The sequence below is a fragment of the Gossypium arboreum genome, chromosome 3, assembly GCF_025698485.1.
Source record: "Gossypium arboreum isolate Shixiya-1 chromosome 3, ASM2569848v2, whole genome shotgun sequence".
Classification (NCBI taxonomy): domain Eukaryota; kingdom Viridiplantae; phylum Streptophyta; class Magnoliopsida; order Malvales; family Malvaceae; genus Gossypium; species Gossypium arboreum.
The window spans coordinates 42123045-42147461 of NC_069072.1; the positions used below are offsets into that span (position 1 = coordinate 42123045).

The 24417-nt window shown below is 37.5% G+C and overlaps 1 protein-coding gene across 1 annotated transcript; it reads right to left on the bottom strand.

Annotated features, from left to right (window-relative positions):
• Nucleotides 1-22305: 22305 nt before the first annotated feature.
• On the bottom strand, nucleotides 22306-24187 carry LOC108485119 (uncharacterized). Its single transcript, XM_017788969.2, has 5 exons — nucleotides 23994-24187; nucleotides 23325-23923; nucleotides 23030-23138; nucleotides 22635-22955; nucleotides 22306-22539 (listed from the first exon to the last, which is right to left on the bottom strand). The coding sequence occupies exons 1-5, from the start codon at nucleotides 24144-24146 to the stop codon at nucleotides 22486-22488; spliced, it is 1236 nt and encodes a 411-aa protein (XP_017644458.1). The 5' UTR covers nucleotides 24147-24187; the 3' UTR covers nucleotides 22306-22485.
• Nucleotides 24188-24417: the final 230 nt, after the last annotated feature.

Genomic DNA, 24417 nt, shown 5'->3' on the forward strand with positions numbered 1-24417 from the left:
GACAGCATCGAGGTGACTTTACAACAAATCTGCCAACATTTTCACATATCGCCTCTAGCACCACCACCTCAGGATCCAGCTGTCGACGAGGACTTTTAAGTCCATTTAATTTTTAAATTGTTTTTCTTTTTTTTTTTTACATTTCTTTTGGAATTTATTTATCATTTTCTCCCAAGACTTTTATTAGTTTAATTTGAATTTTATTTTATCTAGTTATTTCAGTATTACTAACTCTAACAACCCTATAAATATAAATCCCTTAAACATTACTAATGGCATCGTAGTTTCAAAAGGTTCAGTCGATGGGAGCTACTCAGGAATAAACAAACACTCCTCCACGACTGCCATGTCCTGCTCGACCACGACCATAGCCACCACGACACCGCCCACCACAATAACCTCTTCGCTGGACACTGTGGTTGTGGAACCCAACCTCTACCACTACATTCACCTCTGTCTACATACATATCACTTTCAATGCCTCTAAATCTGTTTCAACTCTTTCAAGGATTACATCCAAATTCAGGGCAGTTTCGATTCTCTCCCTCTCTTCTAATCTTATACTTATATGGCTATTATCTATCTCTGTACATTGAGGGCAATGTACATCTTAGGTGTGGGGAGGATATTTATGTGATTATCAGAAAATCCCTGAATTTTTATCTGTTCTTAAATAATTTTCTCATATCATTATTAGAGTAAATTCTGATTGATCTATAAATTCTGATTGATCTATGATTTTTATTGATATGTTTTGAATTAAACCATAGGAAATTGTGCATTAATTGTTTAAACTTTAAGACATTAGGGAATCAAGCATGATGAGTTGGCTTTTGAGAAACAAAATTGCTAGGTAGTTTCCCTGAATCGAGATATTATGTTGAAGTTTTGAATTTACAGGATTGACATCAAATACCCTTAATTATCGTGAGATTTTGAGCTTTTTAGAGCATATATCTTTCTTGCTCACTGATTTTATTGATTATCAGTGTGTCAAAATTGATTTGCTATTCTAGAACTTGCTTCGATTATGCATGTCAAGACCACACCTTTGATTTGATATGCGAAAATGATAAAGGCACTTAGGTTCTAACCCATTTACCCCATAAAAGCCTACCCACACAATTGACCACTAGTGAACCTCTTTGAGCCTTGACTACTATTTCTTGATTTTCCCTTAATATTAACCCACAACTTAACTTTTTTGATTCGTTAAGAATTTCTTCCTTTTTATTGACTCCCTTTTTGTCGAGATTTAATTTGATTAGTTACCTAATTGTGTTCGTTCATTCTAGTTGCTGAATTTATCCTTATGGTGTATTCTCCATTACTTGTTCTTATTCTTTAAAAAGAAACCTATATTTATTCATTCAGTTACATATTATTCTAAAGAGCTTGGATAAGTTAAAGTTGTTATATTGAGAAAAAGCTCCCATCATTTGCTTTAGATAGTTTGAATTCTGGCACCTTCTTGTAATTCAGCAATGAGCTTCATTTTTCTAAGCTTGGTAATTCATTTAAAATTAATCTCGACTCTAACCCTTCTTTTTAGGCTTTATCCACACCGTTAACCCAAGCCCCATTACAACCCTGCTAAAGACCTTTTGATTTGTGTATCATCTCATTTATAGTGGTGGAGATTTGATTTCCATGCAAGCTTATGGTAATAACTTTTCATGTTTGACTATTGAGTGCTTAATTGTTAAACCTTAAACACTTTGAGTGATTTGAGTGAACCTTTAGTGAGGATGTCAACCCTTGTCAAATTGGAATTAAAGATAACTACTTAGATAAAGGGGGATGCCTATGATTTTAGGATTAAAATGCTCAATTTGGATTGTTTGAAACTTTGATGTTCTTATGGTTAAGCTCTTAATGTATGATTACTTATGGATTATTTCGAACTTTATTGATGAGAATTATAAGTTGAGAAGGATTTATTTTAATTGTGAGTCGAGGATTTTGCTTGAGGACAAACAAATGCTTAAGTGTGGGGATAGTTGATAAACCATAATATATACAAAAAATTTACCCCATGCTTGGCATATTTATGGATGATTTTTCCTTGGTTTTATTGAATTTGACGCTCCTAATCCTTTAAATTCATGTTTTATACTCAGGAAAGCTTAGGATAACCAAAAAAACGAGAAATGGGCCAAAAAGGGACAAATTGGGCCTAAATCAGTGTTTCACGCCTAGGCACTTCCACACAGGTGATCCACACGGCAATGTGTGACACACGGGTAGAGCACATGCTCGTGTGTCCTGGCCGTGTTGACATTAATCCAAGTCAGAATTGCATACGGCCTGAGTATCTTCACACGAGCGTGGCACATGGCCGTGTCCCTGTTGAGCCCAAGTCTAGTTCTACTCGTAAAAGGCTTATTTTGGGTTAATTTGGGCATTAAAAAGTCTATATAAAGACCCTAGAAGAGGATAAGAGGGACACACAGAGTTAGAGGTAGAAAATACTCGCGATTAGCCATCAGAGTCACCTCGGAGCCAATATCTACATCAAGATTGAAGATTTCCATCCAATTTCCTAGAAGTTCTTGGGTTTTCTTTATGTTTTGTTGTCTTCCAAACTTTGATATGTTTTCAATTATTATTATGAACTAAACTCCCTAAATACCTAAAGGAGATGAACCTTATGACGAATCCTATTATGCTTTGATTTATGATAAATACTTGTTCTTATTCTTAATTATGAGTTTTAATTTTTCCTTTAATATTTCAGGATATTAATCCAGGTTTTTGATGTGCTTATTCAGTGGAGCAAAAATCCCTTTTTAAGAGTAAATCATTCGTAATTAAGCGGAGTTGAATGCAATCCTAGAGATAGGACGACATCAATTTTCCGGATTAGAGTGAAATCTAATAAGGGAATCCATAGATCGAGTTAATGCAACAATAGGAGTTTTAATTAGAAAGAGATTTTAATTAATCAACCTAGAGTAAGTTGTTCTTAGTCTCGAGAGAGATATTAACATAAATTAGGGATTTCTACGGAATAAGTCAAGTGAATAAATCATCTAAGTCAAAGGTAATAAATGAGTCTAGGTGGATTCTTTCTTGGGTATTGTCTTCTCAATTGGTTTTCCTAAAGTATTTTCCAACTTTCGCCTGTAACACCCCGAACCCGAGACCATCGTCGGTGTCGGACACGAGGGGTTAACAAGCCAAGTTCACATGTTTTGCCCACCAATTTGACATTTCCAGTCAGGCTGGAAAACTGCGTCACCGTTGCCTTAAAAATCATATCTCGAGTTTCAAAACTCGGAAACTGGTTTCGTAAATTTTCCCTGAATTTAGACTCATATATCCATCCATGGATTTATTTCTAGAATTTTTGGTCGGGCCAATTGGTACAGTTTATTAGTTCAAGTCACCCATGTTACAGGGATCTACTGCTCTGACCTTCGCGCGTTACAACTTGAATATATCACTGTACAGGACTTTAATTCTGGTTCCATTTGTTTCTAATGAAACTAGACTCAAAATGGAATCTGTAAATATAAGGAATGACTCCTAATTCTTTCTGGATAATTTATAGCAAATTTTTAAAGTTGCGACAGGGCACCCAGAAACCGTTCTGGCCCTGTCTCACAATAGCCTTAATATCTCTTAACATGTAACTCCTATGACCATTTCGTTTCTTCCATATGAAAATAGACTCATCAAGGTTCATTTACATAGCTTATTCACTATTTAATACCATTCCTACAAATTTTGGTGATTTTTCACATTCACGTCACTGCAGCTGGCAGCATCTGTTTTAAGGTAGGTCTTACCTATTTGGTAGTCTCCATGAACCAACTAGTCTTGCCATACATAGGTTCATATATGATCATTTTAACCATGCCAATGGCTGATCATGTGACCAACATTCCCATTTCCAATCCATAGCCACATCATGACACCAAATATATACATACAAACCACAAATAGTCTAAGTTCATGCTTCCTTTTTGAGCCATTTTCGCATGGCCGTACATATATACATCACAACATATTTAACCAACAAGGGGTAGTCCTATACATGCCATTTCAAGTTCAACCAAAATTTATACCAAAATGGAGGCTTGATAGTGTGGATGACTTCGACTTCAACGATCCCAAATCCGATTGCTTGAGCGAAATCTAGAAAACCGAGAGCCAAAGCAACGGGTAAGCATTTTATGCTTAGTAAGTCTCAAGGAATATAATCAACTCTAATTACAGCAATACATTCACATAGCCAAATGTATCATTTCATTAATACACATTCTTACTTCACACTTCATCATTATATAATTTCACAAAGTATCAATCAATTCAATAACGTAATTCATTAGTCGATTGAGCGAATGTTGCTCAAACATGTCGACTTTCCAATGCACATATAAACGCACCTCATTCTTTGGGCTTTTCGAGTGTACTCATTGAATTTATTACAGCAACCAACACTCACCTCCAGCCCAAAATTCTTGAATATAACCGGATATAACCATGTGCACAAATGCCTTGGTCTTAGCCCGGATAGAATGTCTCGCACGAATGCCTTCGGTCTTAGCCGGATGTAGCCACTAGCACAATTGCCTTGGGTCTTAACCGGATATAAATTCCAGCATAATTGTCTTGAGATTTAGCCCGGATATCATTCAATTTCCCATGAACACATACATCAATTATCATTGGACATACATATTTCATTTTCGTTACTAAGGCTCAAACGCAATTATAGTCACAAGCATATTCGCCTTGGGACTTAGCCCGGTAGAATTCAAATACTCATGCACACATAATCAATAATCAATACACATCCATACTTTATTTCACATAATTCAAGTAGGGTCACTTCTTGAGGACTTACCTCGGATGTTGTCGAACGGCTTTTTTTTTGGCTATTCGATCACTTTCTCCTTCCCCTTGTCCAATTGTGGCCCTCTAAGCTCTTGAGCTAATTCAAACAAATTCAATTTATTAAAACCTCATTGTGCTAGCTTATGGCGAATATGACAAGGAGTTTAAATGGTCATATGGCCACCCTTTAGCTTGAATACACAATGGTCATGCACATTTTATTCTACATCAAGCAATTCAATACAATTTATTCGAGCATCAAGGAAATGCTAAGGCCTTCAATAGGCTACCCAAGGCCGAATATTCATGTACATGTTGAGGCCAATTAGGCACTTAATACCTCACAAAAACAGCATGCATTTACTAGTTAATGCTTTGCATATTGTAGCTCAAAACTTATAATATAGCATCAAGCACTCATATGTGTGCTAGGCCGAATGTGCTTGCAATTTCACAAGCATTCTTCAACATCTTCTTCTTTAAACAAACATATTCATCACTTACTTCATAGCCCAAAACATAATGTGCAATCATATATATATACATATATGAGCATGGCCGAATTTCAAGGTGTCCATAGCCATCCAAAATACAAATTTTAACTAACATGCAAGAAGCATGAACCATGCTCATGAATGCATCATGGCCGAATATGACAATCATGCCCCTTTTCAACTTCAATCATGATTAAACAAAAAGAAAACTCAAAATCTTACTCAAGAGTAGACAATCCATCATTGCATGCATCATCATCAAGCTTCACACTTAGCATGCAATGGCTTTATCACCATAACAACTTTGGCCAAATACCATTTCCATGGCATAACAAAGATTTGAGCCATGGCTAACATGCACATCAAGTTAGCAACCAAAACATGCATGAAACTCCCAACACAACCTCATACATACCTTAATCTTGATGCAAACTTAGCCAAATCTCCTTCTAGATCTCTTCCAACCCAAGCATGAAGCAAAAATCCTCCCCCTTTTCCCTTAGTATTTTCGGCCAAGAAGATGAGAAAGGATGAACAAATTTTTTCTTTTCTTTCTTTAGGATATTCGCCAAGCCTATGGAGAAAGATGAACACTTTTTTTTTGTTTCTCATCCTACTAACACTAATTTTTTTTCCATACTCTTATTTTATTATTTCTAACATCATCCATTAGTAAAACATGTTGGGAACATGTTTCCCTTGCCCATAATTTGTCATGGCCGGCCATCCACCTTAGGAAATGGGATAATTGACATGCAACTCCATTTATTTCACTTCATGCATTATTAGGCCACTTAAAATACACCTATCACATTTTCAAGTCCTAGCACATGGGTCCTTTCTTATAAATTTGCACCTAATTAATAAAAATCGAGACACGAAATATTTACGCATACAAATTCCACATACAATAAGCACGGAATATAACACCTAATTATTCTTGTGACTCGGTTTCGTGGTCCCAAACCATTCTCCGACTAGGGTCACATTAGGGGTGTCACAACTCTCCCCACTTAAGAGATTTTCGTCCCGAAAATCTTACCGTAAATAGGTTTGGATATCGCTCTCTCATAGAGTTCTCGGTCTCCCAAGTAGCTTCTTCTATCCCGTGCTTGAGCCATAACACTTTCACTAGCGGAACCCGCTTGTTTCAGTAACTCTTTCACTTCTCGTGATAGGATACTGAATCGGTTCTTCCTCATAACTCATATTAGCTTGGATTTCCATTTCGATGGACTAATCACGTGCGATGGATCGGATCTATAGCGTCAAGCATCGAAACGTGAAAGACATCGTGAACCTTTTGAGTTCGGGGCAAAATCAAACGATATGCCATCGGACCGACTCGCCAGATATCTCATATGGCCCAATGAACCTCGGCTCAACTTGCCCTTACGGCCGAATCTGAGTATCTTTTTCCAAGGCGATACCTTGAGAAACACTTTATCACCCACCGATACTCGATATCCTTACGCTTCAGATCCGCGTCGACTTCTCGACGATCGGAGGCTATCTTCGACTTTCACGGATTACTTTCACTTTCTGCTCAGCATCTCTAATCAAATCCACCCGAAAATCTTGCTTTCATCAAGCTCGGTCCAAAACAATGGTGTACGGATTTACGACCGTACAAAGCCTCGTAGGGTGCCATCTTAATACTTGATTGAAAGTCGTTGTTGTAAGCGAATTCAATCAACGGCAAATACCGCTCCCATGAACCACTAAACTCGAGGACGCAACATCTTAACATATCCTCAAGTATCTGAATTATCCGCTCGGATTGACCATCGGTTTGGGGTGAAAGGCGGTCTTGAAATGCAACTTGGTACCCAAAGCTTCTTGCAACTTTTTCCAAAATCGCGAGGTAAATCTCAGATCTCTATCCGACACGATGGAAATAGGCACCCCGTGTAATCTCACAATCTGAGAAACGTACAATTCGGCTAGTTTGTCCATTGAAAAATCCGTACGTACGGGGATAAAGTGGGCCGACTTAGTCAATCTATCTACCACGACCCAAACCGCATCCTTCTTACTTGCTGACAATGGCAACCCGGATACAAAGTCCATTGTGACTCGATCCCATTTCCACTCGGGTATCGTGATTGGCTGAAGTAATCCTGAAGGCACCTGATGTTCCGCTTTCACTTGTTGGCATATTAAACATCTCAAACAAAGTCGAGATGTCTCGCTTCATACCATGCCACCAAAACCGACGCTTCAAATCATTGTACATCTTCGTACTCCGGGTGGATTGCCATTCGGCTACAATGGGCTTCATTCAAATTATCGAAATGAGTTCAATTCTTTGGAACACACAGACGACTTTTGAACCTCAAACAATCATCATCATCGATTTGAAATTCCGAGTCCTTGTTCGGCACACACTCAAATTTCGTTTTGCGCCCAACTCGTCGTCGACTTTCTCGAGCTTCTCGAATTTGATGTATCAACAATGGTTTGGCTTTCAATTCAGCTACTAATACACTATCGATCGAATGCATAAGTGCACGTTCATCGCTCGTAAGCGAATAATGATTTACGACTCAAGGCATCCGCAACCACATTCGCCTTTCCCGGTGATAGTCAATGACCAGCTCGTAATCCTTTAACACTCGAGCCAACGTCTTTGTCGCAGATTTAAGTCTCTTTGGGTCATCAAATATTTGAGACTTTTGTGATCCAAGTACACATGGCACCTTTCACCAAATAAATAATGTCGCCAAATCTTTAAGGCGAACACGATGGCGGCTAATTCGAGATCATGAGTCGGATAATTTTTCTCATGTGGCTTTAATTGCCTCGACGCATAGGCCACAACTCGACCTTCTTGCATTAATACGCAACCTAACCCAAGTAGGAGGCGTCGCTATAGATGACAAACTCTTTGCTTGACTCGGGTTGCACTAGAATTGGGGCTTCATCAAATAAGTTTTCAGCTTGATCGAAACCTTTTGGAATTTCTCCGTCCATTCGAACTTAACATCCTTTTGGAGTAGCTTCATCATCGGCGTGGCTATCGTTGAGAAGCCTTTACAAATCGTTTAATAACCTAAGCCCCAAAAAGCTTCGAACCTCAAGAATATTTCTGAGGCTTCCAATTGAGTATGGCTAAAATTTTATTCGTCGACTCGAATACCCGATCGGATACCACATGACCCAAGAAGCTAACCTCTCTAACCGAACTCACACTTGCTGAACTTAGCATATAATTGCTTATCCCGTAAAATTTTCAAAGACTAACCGCAGTGTTCAAATGTTCGGTCTCATTTCTTGAATAGACCAAGATGTCATCAATGAACACGACTACTGAATCGATCCAAATATGGTCGAAGATCCGATTCATTAAATCCATAAATACCGCGAGGGCATTAGTGAGCCCAAACGGCATCACTAGGAACTCATAGTGACCATATCTCGCTCAAGGCGCCTTGGGCACGTCCAATCTCGGATTCGCAATTGATAATAGCCCGATCTCAAATCTATTTTCGAGAACACCGAGGCTCCCTTCAGTTGATCGAACAAGTCATCAATACGTGGCAACGGATATTTGTTCTTTATCGTCGCTTTATTAAGCTGACGATAGTCGATGCACAGCCGCATGGTTCCATCCTTCTTCTTCACGAACAACACTAGCGCACCCCAAGGCGAAAAACTCGGGCGAGCAAAACCTCTATCCACCAATTCTTGCAACTGAGCTTTCAACTCCTTTAATTCCGTTGGTGCCATACGATACGGAGCTATCGAAATTGGAGTGGTACCAGGTACCAATTCGATGCCAAATTCTATCTCCCGAACAGGTGGTAAACCCGGCAATTCTTCGGGGAAAACATCCGGGTATTCACCAACCACGGGCACAGATTCGGGTTTCTTTTCTGATTCCTTGTCATCGAGCACGTACGCAAGGTACGCTTCGCACCCTTTTCTTACATATTTCTGGGCCAACATCACGATATTACAAACCGGCAACTCCTTTAAGTCCGTAGACTCAACCCGATTATCTTGTTATTCGCTCCTCAAATCGATAGTCTTGCTCTTGCAATTTACAACCGCATCGTGCATGGTCAACCAATCCAAACCAAGAATAACGTCGAACTCATCGAACAAAAAAAGCATCAAGTCCGCCGGAAAACAAGAACCTCGGAACACTAGGGGACTTTTCTTGCACACTTTGTTGACCAAAGACGTAATGACCCAAGGGTTTGACACCGAATTACAAACTCAAGAGACTCAATAGGCAAAGTCTTCTTTGGATGCTAAGGTTTCACATATATATGAATGAGTAGAACCAGGGTCAATCAAAGCAATCACATTTGTATTGAAAAGAGTGAAAGTACCGTAATGACATCCGGAGAGGCAAGATCCTCGCGTGCGCGTATGGCATAAGTCCTAGCAGAGCACGAGCCTCGATCTGATGGTAGCATCTCTAGATCCTCTCCGGCCAACGACATTGCCCAAATTTCTAGGTGGCCTACCTCGGCGATGGTAGCACCGGGTTTCCACTCGACTTACATTCTGCTTAAGCATCCTCGGGCAATCCTTCATAAAGTGGTCGGCCGATCCACACTTATAGCAGAGCGATCACGAAACCAACAGCTCCTCGAATGCCATTTGCCACAATGTAGACACTCGCCCTCTCTACGATCATTTCCACCATCAAGCGATCAAAGTGACTCGTGTGGTCACAGGGTCGATCGCGTCCTCGTCTAGAAAAGCCCGAAACGCCTCTAGACCGGCTCAAATCATCTCGAAATCTCTTTGATGCTTGTTGAAGAGACTTTCCCGAGGACCTTTTTCGAAATTCTCCAGTTCCCACATCAACTTTTTTATTCTCCTTTCTAAGCTCTTCGGCTTTACAAGCTCGCTCAACAAGTACTACGAACTCTCGTATCTCGAGAATGCCAACGAACATCCTTATATCATCATTCAGCCCATCCTCGAAGCGTTTACACATAATGGCTTCGGACGAAATGCATTCTCGTGCGTACCGGCTAAGCCTCACAAATTTTCGTTCGTAGTCGGTAACTGACATCGAACCTTGCTTAAGATCAAGGAATTCCTTCGCTTTTGGTCGATGAATCTCGACTAATATATTTTTTCGAACTCGCTTTGAAAGAATTCCCAAGTCACTTGCTCTCTAGGCACCACAAGTCGAGTACTCCACCAATAGTAGGCGGACTCACGTAGCAAGGAGATGGTACACTTTAAGCACTCATCGGTGTACAGGATAGCTCATCGAGCACCGGATAGTGTTATCCAACCAAAATTCAGCTCGCTTCGGCATCATCATCATCCGTCGCCTTAAATTCAGTGGCCCCATGTTTTCAATCCTATCGATGGGGCTTACTTGACCTTATTTGGTCACCAACGGGGTATTGTAGGTGCGGGGTTGCATTTGTCGGGAATGGAGGTTGTGGAACAGTAGTGTTAGTTCGAATGTATTGATTAAACCATTCGCTCATCACACTATAAAAGGCTTGCCTAGCCTCGTCATTAGGATTGTTGGCCATAGGTTGAGAGTCTGCGGCGCTGTCCCTTGCGCGGAGCAGCGCCACACTCTCCACATCATCAGCTATCGCTCGGTTGGGATCGGGATCCATTGCTATAAACAAACACAAAGTCAAATTGTCGAAATCACCACACTATCGATTCATCATTTAATGGCATGTATAGCTAGACCCCAAACACATCACGGTAGTCCTAGAATCGACTAAACCGTGGCTCTGATACCAATAAAATTGTAACACCCCGAACCCGAGACCATCGCCGGTGTCGGACACGAGGGGTTAACAAGCCAAGTTCACATGTTTTGCCCACCAATTTGACATTTCCAGTCAGGCTGGAAAACTGCGTCACCGTTGCCTTAAAAATCATATCTCGAGTTTCAAAACTCGGAAACTGGTTTCGTAAATTTTCCATGAATTTAGACTCATATATCCATCCATGGATTTATTTCTAGAATTTTTGGTCGGGCCAATTGGTACAGTTTATTAGTTCAAGTCACCCATGTTACAGGGATCGACTGCTCTGACCTTCGCGCGTTACAACTTGAATATCTCACTGTAAAGGACTTTAATTCTGGTGCTGTTTGTTTCTAATGAAACTAGACTCAAAATGGAATCTTTACATATAAGGAATGACTCCTAATTATTTCTGGATAATTTATAGCAAATTTTTAAAGTTGCGACAGGGCACCCAGAAACCGTTCTGGCCCTGTCTCACAATAGCCTTAATATCTCTTAACATGTAACTCCTATGACCATTTCGTTTCTTCCATATGAAAATAGACTCATAAAGGTTCATTTACATAGCTTATTCACTATTTAATACCATTCCTACAAATTTTGGTGATTTTTCACATTCACGTCACTGCAGCTGGCAGCATCTGTTTTTAAGGTAGGTCTTACCTATTTGGTAGTCTCCATGAACCAACTAGTCTTGCCATACATAGGTTCATATATGATCATTTTAACCATGCCAATGGCTGATCATGTGACCAACATTCCCATTTCCAATCCATAGCCACATCATGACACCAAATATATACATACAAACCACAAATAGTCTAAGTTCATGCTTCCTTTTTCGAGCCATTTTCGCATGGCCGTATATATATACATCACAACATATTTAACCAACAAGGGTAGTCCTATACATGCCATTTCAAGTTCAACCAAAATTTATACCAAAATGGAGGCTTGATAGTGTGGATGACTTCGACTTCAACGATCCCAAATCCGATTGCTTGAGCGAAATCTAGAAAACCGAGAGCCAAAGCAACGGGTAAGCATTTTATGCTTAGTAAGTCTCAAGGAATATAATCAACTCTAATTACAGCAATACATTCACATAGCCAAATGTATCATTTCATTAATACACATTCTTACTTCACACTTCATCATTATATAATTTCACAAAGTATCAATCAATTCAATAACTGTAATTCATTAGTCGATTGAGCGAATGTTGCTCAAACATGTCGACTTTCCAATGCACATATAAACGCATTCCTCATTCTTTGGGCTTTTCGAGTGTACTCATTGAATTTATTACAGCAACCAACACTCACCTCCAGCCCAAAATTCTTCGAATATAACTGGATATAACCATGTGCACAAATGCCTTGGTCTTAGCCCGGATAGAATGTCTCGCATACGAATGCCTTGGTCTTAGCCGGATGTAGCCACTAGCACAATTGCCTTCGGTCTTAACCGGATATAAATTCCAGCATAATTGTCTTCGGGATTTAGCCCGGATATCATTCAATTTCCCATGAACACATACATCAATTATCATTGGACATACATATTTCATTTTCGTTACTAAGGCTCAAACGCAATTATAGTCACAAGCATATTCGCCTTCGGGACTTAGCCCGGGTAGAATTCAAATACTCATGCACACATAATCAATAATCAATACACATCCATACTTTATTTCACATAATTCAAGTAGGGTCACTTCTTGAGGACTTACCTCGGATGTTGTCGAACGGCTTTTTTTTTGGCTATTCGATCACTTTCTCCTTCCCCTTGTCCAATTGTGGCCCTCTAAGCTCTTGAGCTAATTCAAACAAATTCAATTTATTAAAACCTCATTGTGCTAGCTTATGGCCGAATATGACAAGGAGTTTAAATGGTCATATGGCCACCCTTTAGCTTGAATACACAATGGTCATGCACATTTTATTCTACATCAAGCAATTCAATACAATTTATTCGAGCATCAAGGAAATGCTAAGGCCTTCAATAGGCTACCCAAGGCGAATATTCATGTACATGTTGAGGCCAATTAGGCACTTAATACCTCACAAAACAGCATGCATTTACTAGTTAATGCTTTGCATATTGTAGCTCAAAACTTATAATATAGCATCAAGCACTCATATGTGTGCTAGGCGAATGTGCTTGCAATTTCACAAGCATTCTTCAACATCTTCTTCTTTAAACAAACATATTCATCACTTACTTCATAGCCCAAAACATAATGTGCAATCATATATATATACATATATGAGCATGGTCAATTTCAAGGTGTCCATAGCCATCCAAAATACAAATTTTAACTAACATGCAAGAAGCATGAACCATGCTCATGAATGCATCATGGCGAATATGACAATCATGCCCTTTTCAACTTCAATCATGATTAAACAAAAGAAAACTCAAAATCTTACTCAAGAGTAGACAATCCATCATTGCATGCATCATCATCAAGCTTCACACTTAGCATGCAATGGCTTTATCACCATAACAACTTTGGCCAAATACCATTTCCATGGCATAACAAAGATTTGAGCCATGGCTAACATGCACATCAAGTTAGCAACCAAAACATGCATGAAACTCCCAACACAACCTCATACATACCTTAATCTTGATGCAAACTTAGCCAAATCTCCTTCTAGATCTCTTCCAACCCAAGCATGAAGCAAAAATCCTCCCCTTTTCCCTTAGTATTTTCGCCAAGAAGATGAGAAAGGATGAACAAATTTTTTCTTTTCTTTCTTTAGGATATTCTACCAAGCCTATGGAGAAAGATGAACACTTTTTTTTTTGTTTCTCATCCTACTAACACTATTTTTTTTCCATACTCTTATTTTATTATTTCTAACATCATCCATTAGTAAAACATGTTGGGAACATGTTTCCCTTGCCCATAATTTGTCATGGCCGCCATCCACCTTAGGAAATGGGATAATTGACATGCAACTCCATTTATTTCACTTCATGCATTATTAGGCCACTTAAAAATACACCTATCACATTTTCAAGTCCTAGCACATGGGTCCTTTCTTATAAATTTGCACCTAATTAATAAAAATCGAGACACGAAATATTTACGCATACAAATTCCACATACAATAAGCACGGAATATAACACCTAATTATTCTTGTGACTCGGTTTCGTGGTCCCGAAACCACTCTCCGACTAGGGTCACATTAGGGGTGTCACATCGCCTCTATCGTGATCTTAGATAAATTAGAAAATTAGTTTAGTTTAAAAACACCCTTAAATTCTTAGGCTAGATAATAAAAAGAGAGTAACTACTAGTACTTTTAGTCCTCGTGGATACGATATTCTGATCTCACCATAACTATACTATAGTTCGATAGGTGCGCTTGCCTTAAGTCGAATTATTAGTTAGTTTTGCGACCATCAAACTCACTACCAAAACTCGTGACCAATCACCTCAATATATATATACTTTGAAATAATGTATATGTCAAACTAATGTATCATATGCAAGAATGTAAATATATATACAAATGCCGAACTATTAATCAAATATATTTATTATCTCATTTCAACATTTATTCAAATATACTCATCTACTAATTTTAAACCATTACTAACACATATATAACATAATCAAATCATATTAACCAAAGGTAGCATAACAAACATAATTCATACTATTATATATATATATATCTTAGCCAACTCACTCAAACCACATCCAAAATCATCAACCAACTTCAATGCACAAAACACATATCAAAAATACCATTCATCCATGACACATAGCATTAAAACCAAAATGAACTTAAACCATAATCAAACATAACCGAATTCAAGCATAGAAGTTAAGCCATTTTTGTATGGCTTAAATTTTACATAAACCAAAATCCAACATTTCAAAAGTATAATCCAGCCTATACATGCCATAGATTAGAATGTTCACTTATAAAAATACCAAAAATAGTCGATAGTGTGATAGACTTTGCTGACGATCCCCGAGCTCATAACTTGAATCCAAAATCTATAAAACAGAGGTAAACAGAACACACACAGTAAGCTATTTAAGCTTAGTAAGTCATAAGCAGATAAACAACTAATTGACATAATCAATTCATTTAAACTAAACTAAACTATACTATCATAATCACTTTAAATCTTAAACTTACAATTTCATGTATTATATATACTTTCACATATAAATTATTCATGGCCGAATGAACATATGTATATATACATTAACAAACTACCATTCAATTTCCAAGCCAAAATATCTTTATCATAACAAGTACATATACACTTATATGCATATATATTTATAAATCAGAGTATAACAATCACATACATATTTATTTTATATGGCCGAATATACCACCAATTGCACATATGTTTACACTAGTAACTTGTATTATTTGGATCACATCTTAAATGGCCAACTTACCTTATTTTCAGATAGGTGATTAACTAACTCATACCTGATCATTTTAGCTCAATTTACACCTTCGTTCACAACTTATCATTACTGGTTGAACCATTCGAAATTTAATAGGATACTCGGATAATCACATATACCATACAATGCCAACGTCCCAAATCGATGCCATTGTCCTAGACAGGGTCTTACACGAATTGAATACGATGTTGATATCCCAGACATGGTCTTACACGTAACCACATATATCGACGCCAACGACCCAGACGTGGTCTTACAAGAAATCACATATATTGATGCCAACGTCCCAGACTTGGTCTTACACGAAATCACATATCATAATCCTATGGTTCGTACAGGGCTTTTGGACGTCATAACTCAGTCGAAACAAATTCATAAACTGCTAAGCTTGTACACATTCGGCTAACTCATATATATATTCACATATTTCATTCAGCATCTATAACTCACATTTAATTAAAATTAACAACATCTATTTGCTTATAAACTTACCTTAGATGATGAAAAACGGAACGGGACGACTAGTCGACAACTTTAGTTTTTCCCCAATCCAACTCCGATTTCTTTGGTTCTTGATCTAAACATATTCAAATTAAACTCATTCAAACATATTTTCATTAAATCTAGTCCAAAAATACATAAATAGGTAAATTACCATTTTACCCTAACATTTAACACTTTTTACAATTTAGTCCAAATTGCATAAAACACAAAACATGCAAATTTCGCACACACCATGCTTATGCCGAATGTTCCTAGTGTTCATACAAGTCCATAAATTTTATTTATTTTATATTTTAGTCCCTCAATTTATTATTTTTGTAATTTAGTCCTAATTATTGAAAATCATCAAAAATTCCAATACAAAACATGTTAATCTATCACATATCTTTTATTTTCCATCATCAAACAAAAAAAATCACAAGTTTCAACAATGGCATAACTCAAAATATTCATCAAAATCAAATATTCGAGCATGGGCTTTGTAGATAACATAGCAACGATCTCAAAAACGTAAAAATTATCAAAAATCGAGCTAGAACTCACCTTAAATCAAGCTTGAAAATGGCCGAATACTAAAGCTTTTATTCTTTTCTTTTATTTTTTTTATTCGGTCAAAGAAAAAGTATGAACAATGGCTTTTTAATTATGTGATATTATAACATATATTAACATATTAGTTAATTTACATAATTAGCCTTTATTATAAAATATGAAACCATTATAACAATAGGTTACAATTGTCCATCCCATATATTAATGGTATAATTGCATTTTAAATGCCTTAACATATAAAGACACATTCATTTCAGCCCTTTTTCAATTAACCATCAAATTTTCATTTTACGCGATTAAGCCCTTTTATTTAATCAAGCACTCAAATGACAAAATTTAATCACGAAAATTTCACACATATAAATTCACACATAATAAACACAGAAAATAATTTTTAAATATTTTTCTGACTCGGATTCGTGGTCCCAAAATCACCATTCCGAATAGGGTCGAAATCGGGTTGTTACAAGATAAGACTGCTAGGTGATCAGTTCCCTAATAGTCGAGTAGTTGATAAGGTGATTACCACACTTCTTGAGAGATACGAATCAAAGATATCCTCACTAGAAGATTCAAGGGATATATCAACCATATCACTCTCGGAGCTAATTAATGCTCTGTGTGCTCTAGAATAAAAAAGGGCAAGTAGAGAAGAATGACATATTGAAGGAGCTTTTCAAACCAAAAACAAAGATGCTGCGAGCTCCTTAAACAATGAAGAAAAGGATTGGACAGAGAAGAAAGATGATAGTTGGAGAGATGGTGGCAAGGAGAAAAATCCACCATTTTCTCATTGCAAAAAGACTAATCACCTAGAGAGGTATTGTTGGTTCAGGCCAGATTTTCAATGTAGAAGTTGCAAACAATTTGGGCATATGGAGAGGGTGTGCAAGAATAATAGGAACCCACAACAAAAATGAAATGCTTAGGCACAGACAGTAGGAGCAGATCAAGAAGAACTGATGTTCACTGCCTCTTGCGAAGCCAAGCTCGCTATCTCTTGTGAAGCCTAGTTCGTGGCACCATGCAAACCTTCCAACAAACAAAAAAAGAATTGGCTTGTTGACAATAGATGCACCACATGACTTCAAATGAAAGCATCTTCAAACAGATTAACAGAAGTTGTATTTCACAAGTTAGAGTTCGAAATGGACAGTATATTGAAGTAGTAGGAAAAAGAGATGTGCTAATCAGCACTCTTATAGGTAATAAAATAGTTACAGATGTGCTTTTAGTTCCTGAGATAGATCATAATCTCCTAGGAATTGAAGAAATACACTGTTGTTTTCAAAGAAAAAAACTGCACTATATTTGATTCATTAGGACATGAAGTTACGACAGTCCCTATAAATAATAAAAGCTTTATACTGGATTGGAATTTTATGGCCTTGAGAGCCTATACTAGTTCAGTAGATAAATCATATAGTTGTCACAATAGACAGGGACATGTGAACAATAAGTTCCTTAGTCAAGTGTGCAAATAAAAAACAATTGAGAAGATAACTAAAGTTGAAGATAAATATGAAGATAAAGGCTTTGATGATCTTCTTGTTAAAAGCACTACGTCTATTGTTGAAGCTTATCATAGATGTGACTTAGCAGTATGGGAGCCTACAATTTTTGAAGAAGTTGCACAAGAAAACAACATTGGTGCTTGTTGCAAAATGATTAAGAAAAAGTGTTCAAAGTTGGCCAATCATGCAGTAGCAAGCAACAGGATGAAGTGTGAACCTGCAAGCTCACCAAAATGCAAGTTGCGAACTCAACAAAAATGTGTGTTGGTAGATGTGCGAGCTATGAAAAGTGTAACAACCCGTTTTCAGTGAAATCAGAATAGTGGTTTTGGGACCACAAATTCGAGGTTGTAAAAATTTATTTTATTATTATTTTAATATCAACAGCATGATAAAATTATAGTATAAAAAATTTGTTAAGAAATTTTACCGATTGTATGCTCAATTTGTGAAATAGGACTAAATCGCATAAAGTGCAAAAGTTGTGTTCTACTAGCTAAAGGTGTTAAATAGCTATATAAATTTAAAGTAGAGGCCCTTATTGAGTAATTAGATGACTAATTGAGTTAGTGGATGTACATGGAGTGTAATCATGAAATTGGAAATGTTAGGCTGGTACTAGGTAAATTAAAGATAAAATAAAACAAAAGAAAAGCTATCATCTTTTACATTTTTCTTTCACCAACCGATTCTACAAACAAGAAATAGCCATGGAAGCTTGAAAATTTCAGCCAAGCTATTCCCTTGCATGTAAGTGATGCTTTGTCTCGTTTTTGTTGATTTTTATGTTTTCGGTATCGTTGTAGCTTAACCTAGCTATCTAGAGGACTAATTTGCAAAACTATTGAATATTTTGAGTTTTTCCATTGATAAAAATGTTAGGGTTTTGAAGTTTAATGGAAGAAAATGAATCTTAGTTGTTAAATAAACTACTTTTGTTAAGTGATTTTAAGTGAAATTGTCAATTAGAGGCTAAATTAAGAAATGTGAAATTTATGTGTTAAATGTGTGAATTTGTGAATTATATGAGCTACTATGAGCACCTATAAAATTCGTCTAGGCTTGAGTGTAGAGAAATTTGCATGAATTTCATTTTTACGAGCTTAGGGACTAATTTGTAATAAAGTCAAATATTTAGGGGTAAAATGGTAATTTTTCCATAACATGAAATTGGATTGAATTGATTAGAATAAATATTAAATTAGTTAAATTTGATTATATATAGATCAAGAAAAGCAACGTTCAGTTTTAGGTCGGGGGAAAGACAAGGTAGTGGATTAATCGGTCGATTGTCTCTGTACTAATTCGAGGTAAGCTCGTATGTTAAATAAGCATTAAATTTTTTGTGTTTTAAATGCTTAATTAGTATAATTATGATGATACGACACCACGAAAGTTCTTGACGAGGTATCGACAATATGTGAATCCCAGTTGACACCTAGGAATAGTATACGAATAACATGTCATTAGGGGTTACTGTGTTTTTGGGTGCTGGTCTCGTACGTCCTACCGATGGCTGAGTTTTCGGCATGTGTTACGGATACTTTATAGCTTGTGTGAGCAGCATTGTGTAGCTACGTCTTGACTTACAGCTTGTGTAAGCAAACCAGTGATGGCTCGAGAGTGAGCATCTCTATATGGGATATGAGATAGAGGTGGTTTTGACCATGTATTGGCACTTAGTGTACGAGATACCTGAGTATCCGATAGTATTCCAATTGGTTCAACGGATATAGTGATAATACAAGGTTATACGAGTTCAATACAAACTAGTACAAGTATTCATGTGTAATATGGAAAGTAATTTAAATTGTTAAATTCATATATGGCTAACATGATTGTGATTTTGTGTTTGGCTTAGGGCCAATTGGAAATTTCCTACATTTTAATTATGCTTATCTAAATTGTGGATGAATGGTAAGTTATATTTTAGTTAAATGAACTTACTAAGTTTAATTCCTTACTCTGTTTATTTTCCGTGATTTATAGTATTTCGGAAGCTTGCTCAGTTCGAAAGTCGTCGGAGATTGAGTCACACTATCAAACAATCATTTTGGTACTTTAGACTTTATATTTTGGGTTAAATGACATGTATAGGTATTTTTGGCTAATATGGTCTATATGTCTTGTTGAGTTTTGGCCATTTGATTTGGCTTGTAAATTGGTCATATATTTTGGTACGTATATATGTATAAATGGCCTTATGATATGTGGTGTATAGTTGCTATAAGAATGTCGTGCTTGTACAAATGTGTTTTGGTACTAGATGGTTGGAAATGAAATGAGTATGCATGCTAGGCTTTAGGCACAATGTCTCATATATGTATTTTACCATCTAGGTAGACTTTGGAAGTATGTTTGATATGTGTTAAAGTGGTCAAGTGAATGTGCTTATGGATATCATGTTGTATGTGTAGATATTACATGTTATAAACTTGATATTGGTTGGTTTTGAATGCCTATTTATGCCTTGGATATGTGCAAATTGATGTTTATAAGTTGATACCAATGTAGGTGAGTAATATGGCCTGGAAAATGGCCTATTTTTGTCCACATGGGCAGAGACACGGGCGTGTATCTCAGCCGTGTGTGACACATGGCCAGGTCACATGGCTGTGTGTCCCCTGGTACTCCTATAAAAATCAAGTCAATAGTTTCACACGGCCTAGCACACGGGCGTGTGGCTTGGCAGTGTGGCACAAGTCAGTATACCCTCCAGTTTCGCATGGCCTAGCATACGGGCGTTTGATGTAACACCCCTTACCCGTATTCAACGCCGAAATAGGGTACGAGGCATTACCGGACTTAAACACAAGCAAACATACATTTCCGAGCCATACATTTGCGTCCAAATTAAAACCATACATACATAATCACAATGTCCCTAATACGAGCCTACAAGGCCCAAAACATGTATCAGAAGTGGTTCGAGACTAAACCGAGAACTTTAGAAAATTTCACAACAACATAGAAAATTTTCCACTAAACAGGGGTCACAAGCCCATGTGGATATGGGACACGCCCGTGTGCTCGTACTAGGCCGTGTGTCATCAATTTGTTCTTGGGTGAAAAAAGAGAGTTACACGAGTTCAAGACACGAGCATATGTTACCTTTGAGGCCATTTCAAATGGTACACAGCCTGGCACACGGGCGTGTGGTTGGCCGTGTGACCCAAGTCAGTGAGTTACACAGGGTCAGAAACGGGATGGGACACGGCCGTATAACCCCATTTCGAATGCCCACACTGCTTGAGACACAGGCGTGTGTCCCCTGCACTTTGAAAGTTTTCAATTTTTTTTTTAAATTCCTTGAGTCTCAGTTTAGTTCTGAACCACTTTTAATGTCTATTTGAGGCCTCGAGGGCTCGTATTAGAGATTGTATGAATGTTTTTGAATGGTATTTGATTATCAAATATTTGATAGTATAAGTTATAAGTCCAATAATGCTCTGTAACCCTGTTTCAACATCAAATACGGGTTAGGAGTGTTACAAAAAGTGCAAGCTACAAGCTAAATGAAATGTGTGCTAGAAAAGTGCGATGCCATAAAAATGTGAGCTCATCGAAGCACAAGCTTGAGTGCAGGCAAAGATGCAAAACTCTTGATACTCTAACAAAACCCCTTGTGAAGATGAGGTTTGAAAAGCTGCATTATGATATTGGAGTTCGAAGCATGGAGGTCAAGGAAGAGTATTGTGAAATGACCATCCATGCTAAATGTGAACTACAAGCTCACCAAAAGATGCGAGCTCACCTGCTAACTGCGAACTGCGAGCTCACCCAATGTGCAAGCTCACCAAAAAATGCGAGCTCACCAAGACTGCAAGCTCACTAGAACAGCCACCAAGCATGAGAGCTCACCTGCGAGCTCTTCACTCTGCAAGTTGCCAACTTGCCAACCTGAACTGAAACTATGATAAATTTTGATTAAACATTTTGGCAGGCGATTAGACAAAAACCAGCAAATAAAAAAGAAAGTTACATGAATCTGGTCACTGAATTAAGCCAATTTGTAATATTTTATTACTATTTTTAGTTTATTTAAGCATGATTTTTCATGTAAACAAAGTACCAGTTTTTTAATGAAATAGTTCACCAAAAATTAACTTCTCCAATTTTCATCTTTTGCTTCGATTTCAACCTCTCCTTCTTCAAAAATCCAACACCTTTGAGAAGGTACATAATTATTGTTTCACTCAAATTTTATGTTATTATGAATCATCGAATTGCATTTTATTCAAAAAGAAAATGTCTATCCAATCCGTAGAGGGTATTCTCCGTTTCATACTAATAATACAAAACGTTGAGCAATGTTAAAGACTGAGAACATTGCATGCACTTTGTTTATTCCAACAACGATAGAAAGTTGGAACTATGAGGAACCACTTCACTTGTGTTCTTGCGGTGATCTGCTAGAATCTCCTTCATCTTGCTGTTGATTCTACACCATTTTGTAGAAACAAAAGTTGGTTTACGTTAATTCGATGATAATTAGTGATACCATGATTTGGAATTAAGAGAGTTCATAGCAATTACTTTTAATCGAGCACATATCTCTACAACTTCAGCTACAGGAGCCCAATCTCCAAAATTCCTCTCTATAAACTGGTAAGCTATTCCAGTTCCTCCTGGACCAACTATAAAAAGGCCACCCTTAATTTCACCTTCTCCTTTGAAATTTTGTTCTATTCCCATAGATTTTGCGCGTTTATAATTTGCAATAGCCCTGGGGTTGAACACAAATCCTGATAGAAACTTGTCTTTAAGTAATTTCCCACCTCCAAGAGCTTTGAAGAATCCCATAGTCCGGTCGAAGACCACAACCCCGCCCCAATAACGTGGCCAAAAGTCTTTTATCTGCATCAAGATTTGATATCTGAGGAAATGAAATAGGAGTTTTTTGGAGAAATATTTTGAAGTATACCAGGCACCTCTGATTCTATATGTTCATGAAGAACTGCAAACATTTGAATTCCCAGTGCATCAAATATTGGCTTTTTGGCATAGAGCTGGTGAGCTTCAGCTCTACACATAATGCACCTGTAATCATGTGGCAAAAGATTTATCATAGTTTCCATGTCAGTAAAATAAATGGTTCCTTTCATCTAAACATATCAACGAGTGATTTTGCAAGACACTCAGTTCTTATCACTGAATATATCATGATTTTGCTTTTATTTTATGGATTAGTTAAAGGAATTGGTCGGATATGATGAGTGACTTTACCCAGGCCGTCGAATGCATAGGAGAACAGCCGGCTTATCTCGCCACAGTTCTGAAGCTTTCATAGGTGGAGTCTTGGTTTTCGCCAAACGCTCCATTCCAATCTTATACTCAGGAGTTAATCTCTGAACTGATATGTTTTCAATAGCAGAGTAAGGTGCCACATTGTCAACCACAGGAGGAGGTTGAACGCAACCACATGCTCGAGGCTCAGCTGGCCCTGCAGCAACAATCCCTTTAAATATGTATCCATCTTTAATCTTGAAATCAGCCAGTGATTCTTCCAGCGACCTGTCATTGTTTGTGCTGCTCCTGGAGAAGGATTTTCTTATGGTTTGCATCTTATAAGTGGTGTTACTTCTAGATGGTGTAACTGTGAGTTTCCTTGCAGGGAGGCCATAAGATTTGGGTAGAGGATCGGTGCATTTATTGTTTCTATCTGTGAAACGTGCAATGTGGCCCCTTTTCATGCCAAATTGCGAAGACAGATCCTCGGTGCTTAAGTTAAGGAGCTCAGGTAGGCTTTTCCTGGAGGCCTCTAACTTATCTCCATATTGCATAAGAGCTCGATCATGAAGGTATGTTCTGATCTCCAGAGCATCCTGAAGAACATAGAAATAAGAATATATAGTGATAATTTACTATACTTAGAGAGGTGAAAAGATTTTTAACCTTTTGATGTTGTGTCATATTGATTGCATCCATATCCTCTGGATTCATGATCTTTAAAGTTGGGACGTCATCCCAACCTTCTTCTAATAACTTTGGAATCAATTCCTTGAGAACCCCATCACCAACAAAATCTTCTATTGAGAAAGAAGCCATTGTCTGTTGGAACAGGGAATGATTGGTTAAGACCCTGCTTTTTGAATGAATGAGCCTGTATTAGAAAAGCTGGTGCTTTATATGTCAGTACAAAAATAACAACTAAAATACATCTCGGATCGGTAAAGTGCTTTGAATATGCTCCGGATGTCGGCATTGTCAATGATGTAATTCTTTATTTGAAGTTGAACTAATTCAACAATCTCTTATTTTATTAGGAGTGGTTACTTAAAAGTTGAGATCAAACAAATAGAACAGAAGCTGAATGTAA